This window comes from Entelurus aequoreus, linkage group LG04 (assembly GCF_033978785.1).
Source record: "Entelurus aequoreus isolate RoL-2023_Sb linkage group LG04, RoL_Eaeq_v1.1, whole genome shotgun sequence".
Taxonomy (NCBI): Eukaryota; Metazoa; Chordata; class Actinopteri; order Syngnathiformes; family Syngnathidae; genus Entelurus; species Entelurus aequoreus.
The window spans coordinates 52,155,145-52,173,263 of NC_084734.1; the positions used below are offsets into that span (position 1 = coordinate 52,155,145).

The 18,119-nt window shown below is 39.9% G+C and overlaps 1 protein-coding gene across 1 annotated transcript in view; it reads left to right on the top strand.

Annotated features, from left to right (window-relative positions):
* Window positions 1-18,119, top strand: part of tnfaip2a (tumor necrosis factor, alpha-induced protein 2a) — a 41,759-nt gene that overhangs the window by 16,721 nt on the left and 6,919 nt on the right. The window contains exons 10-11 of the mRNA XM_062046040.1: window positions 14,675-14,824; window positions 14,904-15,028. Coding sequence (XP_061902024.1) covers window positions 14,675-14,824; window positions 14,904-15,028 — 275 coding nt within the window. The remainder of the gene's footprint in view (window positions 1-14,674; window positions 14,825-14,903; window positions 15,029-18,119) is intronic.

Here is an 18,119-nt window from a genome sequence, read left to right on the forward strand (position 1 = left end):
GTCCATGTTCGATTAGTGCTCGTATAGATGGCTCGGTGGTGCCTCAGGCTGGTGGCCTGCCGACACCTCGTTGGGCTTTTGGCTGCCTTGGTGAAGAAAGAGATCCACTCAAACAGTCTGTCTCTGTCTCTTCTTGGGGTGTGGTTCAGTCCATTGGGCAGACTGTGCAATGGCATGTGCGCGCTGGCCGCTTTGGGGAAAACTCAGGTAGAGTTGGAGCTGTGGGGGCTTTGGGGAAGGCTGGGGCAGAGTATGGGGCGTGGGGATTTGGTCCAGGCCCTCGGCTTGCTTCAGGGCCTCCTTCCACAGCTGCTGGAGTCCCGACGGACACATATTGGCTGGCAACCTTAGTCGCTCTCGTCATCGCTGGCAAGGTGTTGTCTCTCCTCTCGGTTCCTTCCAGTCAGGTATCGGGTGTTGGTCCTGGATCGGGTTTGACCGTGCCCCTCTTAGCGAGTGCAAGGGAATCTGGAGTAGCTGCTTTCATCCTCAAATCTGCACAGAGGAACTGGCACACAAATTCTACATTTTGCAAACTTACCATTTTGGTCTCATGGTCTTTCCACCTTCCCAGGAAGCTGCTGGTTCTGAGAAGTGCTGATCTTGTGACTGAAGAAGATTAACCTGTTTTCTTAAAATAGGTGCCGTTGTTTGACCTAATCTTTTTGGGGAAACCATGTCGGGATATTAGATCATTCACAAAACATTTAATTACTGAATTGGCACCCTCCTTTGAGGTTGGGGTTGCTTTCGCCAACCACTGCAATTGTCAATCTAAATCATTACGTTCCTTTATCCTTGTACCGGATTGATCATATTGATTAAATAAAACCTCAACACGCTCAAACTTGACCCAATCCAAACTCACCTCCCCCCTCTGTCCCTCTCACAGGGACAGTGTTAGTCGTAGTAATAGTAATAGTAGTAGTAGTATTAGTAGTTTCAGAAACATCCAAGAAAAAGAAAAGACAGCTGATAGTCAAGCCCAGCAAGAACAGAGGCGGAGGACAGGTCATGTTTGAGGTCACTGTTCGCTTTTGCAATAGTACTTTGATATTTTACAACACCTAGTGAATTATTGTGGCCTCAATAATTCACTAAATAGTTGTATTTAATTTAGTCTATCTATGATGGGACAATGCACAGAAACATTAAGTTCAGAAACAGATATGTTCTGTACCAGATTATATCTAAATAGCTACTTTCCATCTGCAGTCCCTGGCTACCTAAATTAAAGGGATCCACAAATCAAGCAATAGAATTATGACACTAATTAATCATAATAAATATATACATTCATAATAATCAATAATTAATCAAAAAATAATCATACTGTAGCATGTAATCAATTTTAAGAAAAGTCACCAAATGCCCCTTCATGGACATACTTAACATACAATACAACCACACCTTATTTACATCATCACACAAAGACAATAGATGCTCTTGTTCACATCTGTCATAATTCGTAACAACAACCAAGATTTTAACAGCCATACCTCACAATTTACAACAAAAATGCTCTCATGGATAAATATACTACACATTAAGTTGATGTGTCAACATAATGCCCCTCTTAGGGACCGTGTGAGCAGCCTTGATTGCTCCAAAGCCACTTTTTAACATCAAATTTTCTATTCCTTTTGTTATAACGTGGAGAAGGCCAATTGGTCTGTACATGTTCTGGTCTTCTTTATTTCCTGCTTTATGGATTTAATTATAGTAGCAGTTTCTTGACGTGGTAGGGAAAGTGTTTTCCGTTATTGATTTATTTATCAATTGTTGTTATACGAGCAATAATACAATCCTTATATGTTTTTAGGAAGATAGTGTCCAACCCATATATATATCTCTAGATCGTGAGTCTGATAATGCAGTGAAGATTTTGTTTAACTTTGTTTCATTTGTTAATTCTAAAATTAGTCCATCCTGAATAAATGACAATTATTTGCACTGATTTTGAGGGACTTTTTATTCAGGGTTTGTACAGACTGGATGAAATGTTCATTAAAATTATTACTTATGTCCAGACTGTCTGCAATAGTAGCGCCATTGATATTTAATGTTATAGTGTTTTTTCTTGTTTGCTCTCTTCCCGTAAGTTTGTATCTGGTTTTCCATAACTTTCTAATGTTCCCTTTTGCAGCTTTGATTAATTCTAAGTGAAAGTCAGCCTTAGACTTCTGCATAAACATTGTAACTTTGTTCCTCCAAACTTTTAAAATCATACGATCTGTATTTAGATCTGTTTTAATTGCTCTTATGAGAGCTGAGTCCCGATGTCTTATTAGAATCCAAATTGTTTTATTAATCCAATGTCAATCAATCAATCAATCAATCAATGTTTATTTATATAGCCCTAAATCACAAGTGTCTCAAAGGGCTGTACAAGCCACAACGACATGCACTTTTCTTTCTGGTTTTGTATTAGTGTATTTACAGATGATCTCTTTGATTTTTGTCATCCAATTGTAATTTTAGTAGGGCTGCTTATCATTTGTATCATGTAGAAGCCGTTTATAATATCCTTAAGTTTCTTTCTACGCGTCTTATTTAACCAGTCCAGATTAACGTCCCCCATGACATTACTTCTTTCATACTATGCTGTTTGAGGATGTCTGAAAATGAATCGAGAAAAATGTCTTTAGCTGTGGTCGGTCGGTATACTACAATTACTTTGAAATACATTTCTGAGGAAAATTAAATTAAATTACATTTTAACATACTCAAATTGATCTACTTTTAATGTTTTCTCTTTCATAAATCATAATTCCTCCCCCCTTTGTCACTCGATCTGTTTTTTCTGTAATGTTGTACCCCGGGACATTAATTAGAACGAAAGGTGTTGTGGGTTTTAACCATGTCTCTGATAGACAAGGTATCCCAGATTATAGTCTGACATTAACTGCTGTATTTGTTCAGTAAGTTTCCTGTGGTAGAAAGTTTAATGATGCGGACACGTTTGTTACTGAATACTTTCTACAGACTTCTGTCTCCAAGCAACTTTGTGTATGTAATAAGCAACTATAATTATTTGATATGCTTAAATTTGTTATTTTAGCTCAGCTGTTGTGTAGCTGCTAGCTCCTTGTAGCCTACAGCAGGAACGTCCAAATTGCAGCCAATAGCTATGTTTTTAACAGACAACCGAAATAATTAAAAATGTGGTATTTGCGTATCGGTCCAATCAGCGGCAGCTACGCCCTGTTTTATCATTTGACCTAAATTTTTGGTTTCGTAGGCAGGACAGAGAGCAAAGGAACAATGTGGGTCATTAGTTGTCCATCTTATACCATGCTAATTGTTGTAAGGATAGTTCACATGAGCGGCCATACCTTGAGTCCCACCATATATAAGAGTCAAAAGGCTCCTATTATGAGTCGTCTAATTGGTGATCATACACTTTGGCGGTTTGGGTGGCAGGGCACACGCACGCACCTCAGTCAGCCAGTGCTAGGACAGTTGGAGCAGTCCCCGTCCTCCATTCGTTCCTGGGAGGCGTCCCCAGTAGTTGTCCCCAGTAGTTGTCAGCTGATGTCGTGCTGTCAGGCAACATCAGGAAGTTCCTTCTGTGCGGTATTGAATTGTCAGGGCACAGTTCGTAAGCAGGTCATTACAAGGTGTGTGCAGGTTGACCACAAAGGAATGCTTCAAAGATTGTGTTGAACATTGTCCGTTGACACTTATGTCCAGCAGGGCTCTGTTTGTATCCTGCTGTTCGTCCTGCTGTGGGCGTCCTCTGTCACACCTGAATTTTTTGTGAGCATGTTCTGGCTACACTTTGGAGCTTGTCTTGTTCAGAGAAGTTGGCAGTCCCCCGGCTGCATATCCTTTCCACCCTCGCTTGACCTAGGGCAACGGCGGCTACCACCCAAGTCCGTCTGTAAGGTTTTACGTTTTGTTGAGGTTTTTTTTTCCTCCAGAATTTGGAACTCAAAACATGTACACCCATCGTTTTCATATCCTCTCGGTTAGTTCAATTTTGCATATCACGTTTTAAAATTACAGTCTTAACTATCCCATTAAATGCTAATCAATAACCTTAATTCAAAGATTATACGTACTACTTCATGTGTATTTAAGTACCCTTTTAATTCACTTAAAGATTATCTATAAATTAATTTAAACTATCATTTGTCTATCAGTAGGCGCGAGCAAGCTGTCATGCTTGCACTCTGACCTCCCGCTGTGCGTGATATTCTCCAAAACAAAAGAATGTTTTTATTCACGTTTCTCCTTATCTTTTCTTTCACACTAGTCACAACTTGCACACACACACATTGTTTTGTGCCAGCTGTCCTGATATCGCAGCACAAACACCTCACAAGGCCACCTCCCAGACGTATGGTGGAATGCAATGTCTAATTAAAAATATAAATTACTCCAAATTAAAATGTCAGACTGCACTTTAAAGTTACTTTTATTAAATTAATTTCCAAACTAACCACCACCACAGCAGACATCTTCCTCAATCCTATCCCAATACTCCCATAAATTAAAAGTGTTTCACAACAGTGGTTAAGTAGTTATTTTAAGTAATAGATCTCAATATGTAGAAATTAATAAGACTAAATCTTTACCAGAAAGAGTAACTTGACAGAGTATATGAACTAACTTCTTGAGAATAATAATTGATCATAAATATGTTGGAAGCCACATATTGAACATATTAAAGAAAAATATCCAAATCCATTGCTATTCGGTATAAAGTTAAACACATGCTGAATAAGAAATGTCTGCACATGTTATATTATTCATTTATTTTTCCATATGTAATATTGTTTTGAAGTTTGGGGAAATGTTTATAGAAGAAATATAGACCCAATACTTAAACTTAAAAGGCTCATTTCAATGATACACAGAGCATTATTATTATGATCATACCAATCCATTTTTTATAAGTCATAATGTGTTAAATGTTCAGATAATTTAATTTTAAAACAATGGCAATTATGTTTCCGAGTAAAGAACAACAGCCTTCCAGTTTGTATTCTTAGCTTGTTTACATTATGTGGAGAAAACTATCATTTACGGGGGATATTGATTTTTGAAATAGGTCCAAAAAAAAAATTAAATAAAAAAAATACAAATGTAATTCAGTTCTAGGAGTTAAATGTTGGACCATCCTCAGTGATGAGCTGAACACATGTAGTTTTTTGTTTTGGTTTAAGAGACCCTTGAAAAGTAAAGTTTTTTGAACATTATAAAATATAGTAACAATTACTTTCATCTTTTAACGTTGATGTTCCAGGTAATTTAATGTTCAGTAAATGTATATCACAGGCCAATATAAGCTTTGGCTTCCGCCTATTCTTTTTTTGGTCATTCTTTTTCTTTTCTTTTCTGTGTGTAAATGTGTATGATTGTTAATATGTCTAATTTACTGTTAAACTGCTCACACAAATTGGTTGATGGTTGATTATATGACCAAAATAAACCTATTTCATCTATTCATTCATTATCTATCGCACTCATAGTTTTATTCCATTTTGCATGTAATTATTCCTATTAATTTCTTCCCATTTCACTCAAACAACTAAAGAAACAAACAATTAAACAAACTTGCAGCTAACCACAATCAACAGCATACCATTTACGAATACCTTCATTTGTCACTTTCTCATCTTTTCTTCACTTTCGTTTTCCTTTACAAACAACATCCTGTATCCATCTCTTCCTTACACTTCACACAATGTTTCTATTTTCTGTTCTCCTAGAAACCATTCACATAACGTAAGGTTATAAACATCCTTTTCCCATATTTTCTCAAACCATCCTCTTCACCCTCAATCTGTTTTTTCACCTGCTCTCTCTTCCTCTCTCTCTCACTTTCTCTCCTTCTCTCACAATACAAACACAATAATCCAAAATAATCAGTCTTATAAAATAATTTTAGCTTTAGATATGATTTAGGGCAGTGGTTTTCAACCTTTTTTCCCAGTAAAATAAAAAAATAAAATACAGCATAATGTCATCATTTTCTGATTTATTAAATTGTATAACAGTGCACCATATTGCTCATTTGTTGTGGTCTTACTTGACTTATTTGGACAAACAAAAAAAAATAAAAATAAGAATAACTAAAACGTTTTAAAAATTAAACAAGTGATTAAATTATAATAAAGATTTCTATACATATAATCAATCATCAACCTTCTTTGGATATTGTAATAGAGATCCATCTGGGCTCGTGAACTTAATTCTAAATATTTATTTTGTTGAAGAATTATTCTTCTATAATTATATTTATAAAGGATTTTGAATTGTCGCTATTTTAAAATATTTAAAATCTCAGGTACCCCCCCTTTTTGTCCGGGTGGAAACACCATACCCTCCTTTGAGAACTACTGGTTTAGCCTATAAAAAATCCTTTGTCTCATACATCATTAGACTGTACAACTCCTCTTTGGGGGGGCTAGGATGACAGGGAATGCAAAACAATAACAGTGCAATACTTTTTTATATCATGGTCGTTAATGCCTAGTTTCTCTTATTTTACTGTTCTATTTTTATTCTCCTTGTAATATTTTTCTATTTTGTTTCCATTTATACCCTTATTAGTTACTGTTTACTTTTTACTTCTTCTTCCTGAGGGAACTCTCCTGAAGGAATCAATAACGTGTTATCTGTTCATCTATCTATCTATTGTCAACCCGAGCACAATTCATGACGTCATGCTTATCTTGCAGACAGTTGTTTCCATTTTGTTTTATTCTCTACTTGTAATTCTACATGCACCAATGTCACATAGAAATGTGCTTTCTTTGTTATTTATTTACATTATTATTTCTGGTTTACTTGCTGTCCGTTTACTTAAGTTCTCATTTTTTGGTCTGTCTTCCTTCTGATTAGAATTTGTTTAACGCTTCTCTACGTTTTGTTTTGACTAAGGCGCTGAGTGTTGGCGACTCTTATCTGTACTTCTTCAGACTACATGTTTCACAGTTTGCACAGATGTTTTTTTAGAAGTTTTAGAATATAAATAAAAATGTTACTTCATCGTGATTATTCTTGAAATAATTAAAATGTCAATATAATTAAATAATCATTTTACCTTTATTAAATTTAATTCAATTTTATTTAATGTGTTTGCTATATCATTATTAATTCAAAGCTACAATGTGTTCTAATCTATGATGTGCATGCGTGTGTGTTTGTCTCAACTTCCACACAGGAACTGGATGGATCAGATAAGCAACAAGGCTGTTCAATACAGTATATTACACACATAATTAATGACTAATGAATTTAACAATGCTTCAATGTCCCAGTCCAAATGTATGTATTGATATTTAAATGTTTATTTATTCATATACAGTATATTTTATTTTTCCTATTATCAAAACCAACCTGTCAGCCTTCTCTTCAGATTGAGTACAGCTGTCCACTATATATATTGATATATAGTTTTTTATTTATTTATTCTTTAAACCTAGCTCAATGCTAAACGAATCCAATGCTTTGCTAACTCAATGCTAACCTAGCTTAATGCTAACCTAGCTCAATGCTATGCTAATTTAATGCTAACCTAGCTCAATGCTATGCTAACAGTGTCACACCTCTTCGGCCCACGCCTCACACAGCTGTCACTCACAAGCCTCGTCACACGCACACGTCCCTTATCTTAAAATGTCTTCCAGCAGGGCCTCCTTTTTTTTTCTTTTTTTTTTTCTTACTGAGTCACATGCACACACATCTTTCCCCCAAAAAGCGAGAGCCTTCTTGCAAACCACAGTGTCACACAGTTACAATCACCAGCACAGTTAAAAATAAATGCAACAGACAACTATTTTTCTCATCCAGAAGCACAGCTGTATCATATCAGAACCTTAATAATAAGAACAACATTTATCATTCACTCTTAGATGGACAAATAGTCAAGTTTAAGGAGGGTATTCTGGACTTCCCTGCTTAGGCTGCTGCCCCCGCGATCCAACCTCCGAGAGCGGAATAAGATAATTAAATGGATAGATCATTCACTCATATGTTTTCTGTACATAAACTTTGTCTACTTTCTCAGAAGCACACACATTTTAGACAATTTCCCAACTTTTACAGATAGCGGGGCTGTGAGAAAAAGCGTGAAGGAAGGGGAGGAGAGGGGGGGAAAGAAAAGGAAGGGGGGAATTAAACCAGATAAGAAACAAGGTGCTACACAAAAGTTATTAAATTACGCATATATCTAAATGTACCAACATAAACTGACTCACTCAATACACACACATTTCAGCATTCATCATTATACACACACATCTTATAAATTACAATACCACCCCATGTCCGGACAAATATAAACAACTAATGCACGCGTGCTTTTGTGGAATCGGCCGTCTCATATCACAAAAACCAGGTTCCATCATTGCTCATACAATGGCGATTAACCCGTTTCATTGGAGCAGCACCTGCGTTATCCTTCCTGACCAACACGGAAAAACCTGGCCTAACGCCCAGTAGGACCACGGGGAATCACCCCGCAATCCTACAGACTCGTGTCTGGTCAGTCCATACAGTTTCACCAAGGCTCTACCATATGGAGCCCTTTACTCTATCCATCTATACTGCAGCAAATTTCCAAATTCGTGACAACTTGGCTCAGTTGATCTCCTTTACCGGAGTCACTGAACGATCACCTTATATCAGGCTTTTTTACACGCTGAGTCACAAGGACTAGGGACCGCTGCAGTTTCCACATAGACAGGTGTCTCGCACTTTCACAGACGTATCAATTTTATATGGGTCAATGTCACACCAGTTAGCAAATCTTGCCTATAATTTAGCTGTATCCAACTCTGACTAATCTGATGCACTTGCAGAAAGAAGCATCCTCTGCCAACAACGACAGAGGATGAAGAGGTTAAAAGAAATTTTTCGTCTCACATCGTCTGTGCTTCTACACTCCAAACCACCAAAATTCTAATAACAATCCCCTTATGTTAAAAACAAGAAATCACAAGTTTTCAACAAACACACAGACAAATGATCACATATAAAACAACTCAATCCAACCATAATTTACCCCATTCCAGGTTGTTTTTGGAGAACCTGACTAAACCTATCTTTTATCAAAAATAGATTCAGCAATTAGTCTTATCGATCCGGAAACTGCACACAGATACACCCCTAGCGTGGGAGTCGAACCCAGGACCTTCTCAATGTGAGGCACGAGCGCTAACTACTGCACCATTGTATCTGGTACCTGCCAAATGCCTGTGTTTCCGAGACATGTGAGCGGTGCATAAGGATTTTAACTTGAAATAATTTGTACAAGCTTTCACTGGACAACTCACAACAGGTCCTTCCGCAACGTGTTCCATCAAGTGAGCTATTAAATGCTCTGTATCTGTTAAATAGCTGCTTGCAACCAGTTCCAACACACTTAAACACAGAGCGTGGTTCATTTTGATGCAGTTTGCAATGAAGCACATAGACATAACCCTTCAATGTCTGAAACGACTTGCTACAAAAATACAAGAAAACATGTTGTCAGCCAAAAGTTAACTTGGCTAATACTTTAACACTAACCCCTAAAACAATTAAAATATTCTGTAAATTTAAATGCACAAACTTCTAAATCTTTTATTTAGACAGAATAATACCATAATTGTTTTGCATGCCTGTGACATAACAGTATTTGCAAATGCATTGTACAATTTTTTATTATTTTCACAGAAAATAATGTGTTTTCTACATATTACAACCATAGTAATTTAGGTTATCGACTGTTTCTTGGTTTGCAGGAGTCCACTGCATTTACTACTTTGATGAACAATTTTTTATTTTACACTGTGTTAATGTTGCTATTTAACGATTGCTTGCTGTAGTTTTTAACGGTAATTTTTTACAGTTTGCTTTTCACATCGGACTCTAATCGGGCTGTGAGCAGGCTAATGTATGAAAACATTTTGTTGTAAATTACACAAATTATATCTACATTGCTGGGTTACATATGACCTCACATTCATTTTTCTTCTTTGCGGCTTAATTCACACTATGGTCAAGCAGCTTGAGCGTAGCATTGAAATAAGTGAGAGTGTGTGTAGAGTTTGTGCAGAAAATGCTGTATTGCTGTTCTGTTCGGGGGTGTTCCAATCGTTCAAATGAAGAGATAGGAAAGAGCTTTCATAGAGTCCCAAAAGAAGTCATCAATCAATCAATGTTTATTTATATATAGCTAGAAGTGGTTCATTAAGGTAATAAATACGGAGAAAAAGCGAAAGTGCGTAGAAAAAAATGGTTCTTAAAATATCACTTTTCATCAGACTGCTTGTGTCTGCAGCGATCACTTTGTAAAATGTTTGTTTGAACATTTGATTTGTTTGAGAAACTTTCTGTGATGCAATCAAATTTTTTCTCTACTATGTTAGTAGTCTTTAATAGCAGAACTAAACGTAAGAAAAGGACAAGAGTTTACACTAGTTTGTGTTCTTTTGTGGTTGCTACGCCTAAATATAACTAGGAAGACCTGGTTGTGCAAATAACATTATGTTAAGTCCTGGTAATAAATATTGTAGTTGTTGGTCCAATCAATGTATTTTCGTTGTCGATTTTCATAACAGAACCTAAAAGCTTAGTTGTTGGGCACGAAAGCCAAGTGCTTGATTTGACACGGATGACCACATTGTAGCGTTTTTGGTGCTATTCGTTAGCATCAAGAAAATATCCTTAATCGTATTAAGCAAGTAGATGAATGACATTTCTTATAGGCTCAACAGTATATAGTGAATCTTGATATCGCTAGCAATAATTGCTGAACAACCTAAATCAATCATCAATCAAAGTCTACTTATATAGCCCTTAAAGGCCTGCTGAAATGATTTTTTTTTATTTAAACGGGAATAGCAGATCCATTCTATGTGTCATACTTGATCATTTCGCGATATTGCCATATTTTTGCTGAAAGGATTTAGTAGAGAAAATCGACGATAAAGTTCGCAACTTTTGCTCGATGATAAAAAAAAGCCTTGCCTGTACCGGAAGTAGCGTGACGTCACAGGAGCTAGTATTCCTCACAATTCCCCATTGTTTACAATGGAGCGCGAGAGATTCGGACCGAGAAAGTGATGATTACCCCATTAATTTGAGCGAGGATGAAAGATTTGTAGATGAGGAACGTTACAGTGAACGACTTGAGAGGCAGTGACGGACGTATCTTTTTTCGCTCTGACCGTAACTTAGGTACAAGCTGGCTCATTGGATTCCACACTCTCCTTTTTATATTGTGGATCACGGATTTGTATTTTAAACCACCTTGGATACTATATCCTCTTGAAAATGAGAGTCGAGCACGCGAAATGGACATTTAAAGTGACTTTTATCTCCAAGACAATACATCGGTGACACACTTAGCTACTGAGCTAGCGCGATAGCATCGTTCTCAAATGAAGATAGAAACAAAATAAATAAACCCCTTAATGGAAGGATAGATAGAAAATCAACAATACTATTAAACCGTGGACATGTAAATACACGGTTAATGATTTCCAGGCTGGCGAAGGTTAACAATGCTGTGCTAACGACGCCATTGAAGCTAACTTAGCAACCAGACCTCACAGAACTATGTACACTCTCCTTTTTCTATTGTGAATCACAGATTTGTATTTTAAACCACCTCGGATACTATATCCTCTTGAAATTGAGAGTCGAGCACGCGAAATGGACATTTAAAGTGACTTTTATCTCCAAGACAATACATCGGTGCCACACTTAGCTACTGAGCTAGCGCGATAGCATCGTTCTCAAATGAAGATAGAAACAAAATAAATAAACCCCTTAATGGAAGGATAGATAGAAAATCAACAATACTATTAAACCGTGGACATGTAAATACACGGTTAATGATTTCCAGGCTGGCGAAGGTTAACAATGCTGTGCTAACGACGCCATTGAAGCTAACTTAGCAACCAGACCTCACAGAACTATGTACTCTCTCCTTTTTCTATTGTGAATCACAGATTTGTATTTTAAACCACCTCGTGAAAATGAGAGTCGAGCACGCGAAATGGACATTTAAAGTGACTTATCTCCAAGACAATACATCGGTGACACACTTAGCTACTGAGCTAGCGCGTAGCATCGTTCTCAAATGAAGATAGAAACCCATCAACAGCCGTGCTCACCTGCATTCCAGCGATCAACGGCACGACGAAGGACTTCATCCGTGGGTTTGGCGGCAAGCATCGGCTAGGCGTCAGGGTAAGTAGTCCTTGTTGTGTTGCTTTAAGTATTGTAATGCCCCGCAGTGGAGAAGGAGTCACACAGACGAGGAAGCGCTGCTCAATCGCTTTATTAAAAAGCGGTAACTGGTTGTAGTTCAAAAAGTAACGCACACATACACGAGCTGCTGTTAGCCAAAGCTCACACACACAAGTTCTCCGCCAACTCACTCGCGCATGCGCGTTCCCCAAACCCTTAAAGACAGTACACTAATGCAAATATCACAGATATTACAGTATTGTACTTAGCCGCTAAAACACCGATCGATCCCACCTACAACGTTCTTCTTTGCAGTCTCCATTGTTCATTAAACAAATTGCAAAAGATTCACCAACACAGATGTCCAGAATAATGTGGAATTTTGTCGAAGAAAACAAGAGGCTTTTCTATCGGGTCCGATGGGGTCCAACCACTTCCGTTGCTTTTGTGACGTCACGCGCATAAATCATATCCAAAGGAGTTTTTCAACCGGAAGTGTGGCGGGAATTTTAAAATTGAACTTTATAAGTTAACCCGGCCGTATTGGCATGTGTTGCAATGTTAAAATTTCATCATTGATATATAAACTATCAGACTGCGTGGTTGGTAGTAGTGGGTTTCAGTAGGCCTTTAATCACAAATGTCTCTAAGGGCTGCACAAGCCACAACAACATCCTCCCACAGACCCCACAACAATAGGGACATCTATAGCTAAATAATGAGACAAAATATGAACTTCACACCATAAAAACAACTGCAGACAGTTTCAGCAACTATCTTTTCAAACATTTGTCTGTTTTTGGCAATGTACTTACATCCATCTTCTTCTTCACCTTCTTCCTGATGCCGGACCATTTCTTTGTTATTTCAGCATATCTGCGGTTTCCAGAGCACACCCCATTCTGACAATTTCAACCCGCTGTCGTTCTCTTGAAACAAGAGAAACAAGCACGTCCTACTTACTTGTCATTGGGAAGAGTGTGCAGAGCTCAGGCCCATGGCTACTTTCAATATGATTTGCGTACTGCTAAGGTGGGGGGGCCTGGGCAGGGTCTGCGCGTGCCCAGCCACGCAAACGACTGCAGTCAATTTCAAGTTGATTGTAATTCAAAAAACATGTGCTTGAATTTGTGCATTCACACACTTTAATACATCACAAAATGTTATTGTGTAGGTAATTTTCTGGATTCAAACGTATGTCTATGTTTAGTAGGAAATCCACGCAACTCTTAATACATGAGGCCCCTAGTCTCTACATCAAGTGCCAACTAGCCTGCAAGTCATCGACGCCGGTGGAAGCCGATCCCAGTGTCTTCGACACACTGTCAAGATGCGCTCCCAACTCAACCCCGTAAGCTGTTCCAGTACAAAGGGCAGCAGCCTTCCACTCAACAGAAGTTGAGTACGATAATCTTATTGGTCACTTTGCTACACCCTTTACGACTTTAACTGCCAGCCAGTGCAGCCCAGGCCTAATAGAGCCCGCTGACGCGATGTCGCCAGCTACCCAGGCACGGTCCAAAGCGCATGCAGAGAGGCACAAGCGGCTAAAGCGTGCGTCCGCTAGCCCCCGTAGTGACGATAATTGTGTGGACTCTCTCACTCCAACTAAAGTAGCCAGCCTGCCCCTGCCAAGCATGTTCACGCTAATTCAAGCATCAGTACCAGATTCCTGGCTTTTCAGAGCCCAACTTCTGCCAGTATCAACGCCTCAGCTGCTCAAAGCTCTGCCTTCAAGTCCCGTTCCTGCACCATACCAAATCAAGGCTTTGGTGCCACCCATTCTTGCGCCACGCCAGTTCAAGGCACCAACCCCACCTGTTCCTGCTCCTTGTCAGTTCAAAGCCCAATAGGGCTCCTGTTCCGGTTCCACGCCAACGTTTGGTGGGAACTGCACGAGTTGAAACTACAACCCTCCTCCAAGCATCCTTTAGCCCATCACTGGTTTCTACTCTGGTGGCACCAGCTGATGCCACCGGTCAACAGCTCCCTCTGGCTAGGGAAGACGTCTGGAATCCCCCCCCTTGGAAAGAACCCACAAAAGGTGGGTCCGCTGTACACGCCACTTCCAAATTCTGCCTCCCGTGGGTCCGATACAGACACCACCTCCAATTCCACAACCCGTGGGTCTACGGCAGAAGCCGCCTCTAGTGGATCCTCCCAAGACGCCACTTTCAGCTTGTATGCCGTAGAAACGCGGGTCTGGTGCTCACCTCCCTTTGTTCAGAATACTTTGTGTACTGGTTAGTGTGTTTGTGGTTTGTTTTAGATACTGTACCTGCATTGCTATCGCCAGGCTTCATGTGCGCTTCTCAGCTGCACTAGTTTTTGTTTTGTTAAACGTCTTTACCTGCACACCGTCTCTTGTCTCTGCATCTTCACAACTACCGAAGCCGACCTGCGGCTTCGTGACTGTCTGTCAGTCACATGTCTTTTACCTGTCTGTTTGTCAGTCACATGTCTGTCACCTGTCTTTGTGCAGCGCTTGCTGTGTGTCCTGCATGAGGACACAGTTGTTCAGTATGTGAAGAGGATGATGAAAAGCAATATGAAGAGCAGAGAGCAACAGGTGGGCGGAGCTCAACGTATGACTGAAGACGCTCAAAAGCTGAAAGACTTCTTCAGTGCGGCGGTGAGTCTTCGTCATGTCGCCTTGTGTTTATGATAAGTTATTACAGCTCTGCCTTCTGCTACATCCTGTCTGCGGTCAGGGCTGCGGCGTGTTGTTGCGACTCGAAACTGTGCTCTGCGACATGGCTGACATCCTTCAACTACATGACCCAGGAAGTGTTCGGCTGGAAATGGTTGCCTTCGCTAAGAAATTCCCCGACCTAAGGTTTGCCTGGACACTCTTCGGATTAGCATAGGGGTTCTTAACCTTTTTGATTCACACTGAATTAGTAATCTTACACTTGATTTAAGTTAAAGTTAAGTTAAAGTTAAAGTACCAATGATTGTCACACACACTAGGTGTGGTGAAATTTGTCCTCTGCATTTGACCCATCCCCTTTACCCCCTGAGAGGTGAGGGGAGCAGTGGGCAGCAGTGGTGCCACGCCCGGGAATCATTTTTGGTGATTTAACCCCCAATTCCAACCCTCGATGCTGAGTGCCAAGCAGGGAGGGAATAGGTCCCATTTTTATAGTCTTTGGTACGACTCGGACGGGGTTTCAACTCATGATCTACCGATCCCAGGGCGGACACTCTAACCACTAAGCCACTGAGTAGGCCTTTCAATCGTATTCCATAATTATATCTCACTTACTTACAGTTTACCAAGATAAACCTTGTCAAATGATATAGAACCATGTGTTAAAGGCCTACTGAAACCCACTACTACCGACCACGCAGTCTGATAGTTTATATATCAATGATGAAATCTTAACATTGCAACACATGCCAATACGGCCGGGTTAACTTATAAAGTGCAATTTTAAATTTCCCTGGAAACTTCCGGTTGAAAACGTCTATGTATGATGACGTTTGTGCGTGACGTCAATGGTTGAAGCGGAAGTATTCGGACACATTGAATCCCAATACAAACAGCTCTGTTTTCATCGCAAAATTCCACAGTATTCTGGACATCTGTGTTGGTGAATCTTTTGCAATTTGTTTAATGAACAATGGAGACTGCAAAGAAGAAAGCTGTAGGTGGGATCTGTGTATTAGCGGCTGGCTGCAGCAACACAACCAGGAGGACTTCGAGTTGGATAACAGACGCGCTATCCGACGCTAGCCGCCGACCGCATCGATGATCGGGTGAAGTCCTTCATTGCGCCGTCGATCGCTGGAACGCAGGTGAGCATGGGTGTTGATGAGCAGATGAGGGCTGGCGTAGGTGGATAGCTAATGTTTTTAGCATAGCTCTGTCGAGGTCCCGTAGCTTAGTTAGCTTCAATGGCGTCGTTAGCAAAAGCATTGCTAGGCTTTGTCCGGCGGTACAGCATTAACCGTGTGGTAACAGGTCCAGAGTTTGGTAGTATTGTTGATCTTCTGTCTATCCTTCCAGTCAGGGGCTTATTTCTTTTGGTTCTATCTGCATTTAAGCATGATGCTATCACGTTAGCTCCGTAGCTAAAGTGCTTCACCGATGTATTGTCGTGGAGATAAAAGTCACTGTGAATGTCCATTTCGCGTTCTCGACTCTCATTTTCAATAGGATATAGTATCCGAGGTGGTTTAAAATACAAATCTGTGATCCACAATAGAAAAAGGAGAAAGTGTGGAATCCAATGAGCCCTTGTACCTAAGTTACGGTCAGAGCGAAAAAGTACGTCCTGCACTGCACTCTAGTCCTTCACTCTCACGTTCCTCATCCATGAATCTTTTATTCTCGCTCAAATTAATGGGGTAATCGTCGCTTTCTCGGTCCGAATCGCTCTCGCTGCTGGTGTAAACAATGGGAAAATGTGAGGAGCCCTTCAGCCTGCGACGTCACGCTACTTCCGGTCAGAGGTGGGTAGTAACGCGCTACATTTACTCCGTTACATCTACTTGAGTAACTTTTGGGATAAATTGTACTTCTAAGAGTAGTTTTAATGCAACATACTTTTACTTTTACTTGAGTATATTTATAGAGAAGAAACGCTACTTTTACTCCGCTACTTGTATCTACATTCAGCTCGCTACTCGCTACTAATTTTTATCGATCTGTTAATGCACGCATTGCACGCTTTGTTTGTTTTGGTCTGTCAGACAGACATTCAAAGTGCCTGCGTTTCACCAAATACAGTCACTGGTGACGTTTCACTCCGTTCCACCAATCAAATGCAGTCCCTGGTGACGTTTCACTCCATTCCACCAATCAAATGCAGTCACTGGTGACGTTTCACTCCGTTCCACCAATCAAATGCATTCACTCGTGACGTTTGACTCCGTTCCACCAATCAGATGCAGTCACTGGTGACGTTGGACCAATCAAACAGAGCCAGGCGGTCACATGACCTGACTTAAACAAGTTCAAAAACGTATTCGGGTGTTACCATTTAGTGGTCAATTGTACGGAATATGTACTGTACTGTGCAATCTACTAATAAAAGTTACAATCAATCAAACAAAAGTGTTAAGGAAAAAAGACCCTTTTTTATTTCAACCGTACATCCCGTCAAAAGCCTAAAGACTGACCGCACAGTTCCTGTCTTCACAATAAAAGTGCCGCTTCATCGCGCCTGCCCTTACAAAATAAGAGTATCCGAAAGCCAGCGCAAACAAGCCAGCAAGCTACTGGGTTTGCCGCCAATGTATTTCTTGTAAAGTGTATAAAAACGAATATGGAAGCTGGACAAATAAGATGCCAAAAACCAACCACTTTCATGTGGTATTGGACAGAAAGGAGGAACTTTTTTTCTCCTCCATTTGAAAACGTGGACGTTATCAGCACTGCTGTCTGATTCCAATCAATGCAAGTCATCAGAATCAGGTAATACACCAACTTATATTCTTGTCTTCATAAAAGAAAGGAATATATATGTGTTAAACATGCATGGCGTAGTGGGGCGGCATGGCGTAGTGGGTAGAGCGCCCGTGTCAGAAACCTGAGGGTTGCAGGTTCGCTCCCCGCCTCTTACCATGCCGTTGTGTCCTTGGGCAGGACACTTCACCCTTGCCCCCGGTGCCGCTCACACCGGTGAATGAATGTTGAATGAATGATAGGTGGTGGTCGGAGGGGCCGTAGGCGCAAATTGGCAGCCACGCTTCCGTCAGTCTACCCCAGGGCAGCTGTGGCTACGAAAGTAGCTTACCACCACCAGGTGTGAATGAATGACGGGTTTTTAACATGTAAAGCGACTTTGGGTACTTAGAAAAGCGCTATATAAATCCCAGGTATTATTATTATTATGTATATTCATTAAAACACCTTTAACATGTAAACAAAAACGGCAAAATAAATAAATATAAATTATATACTGTATACATCATTGTATGTA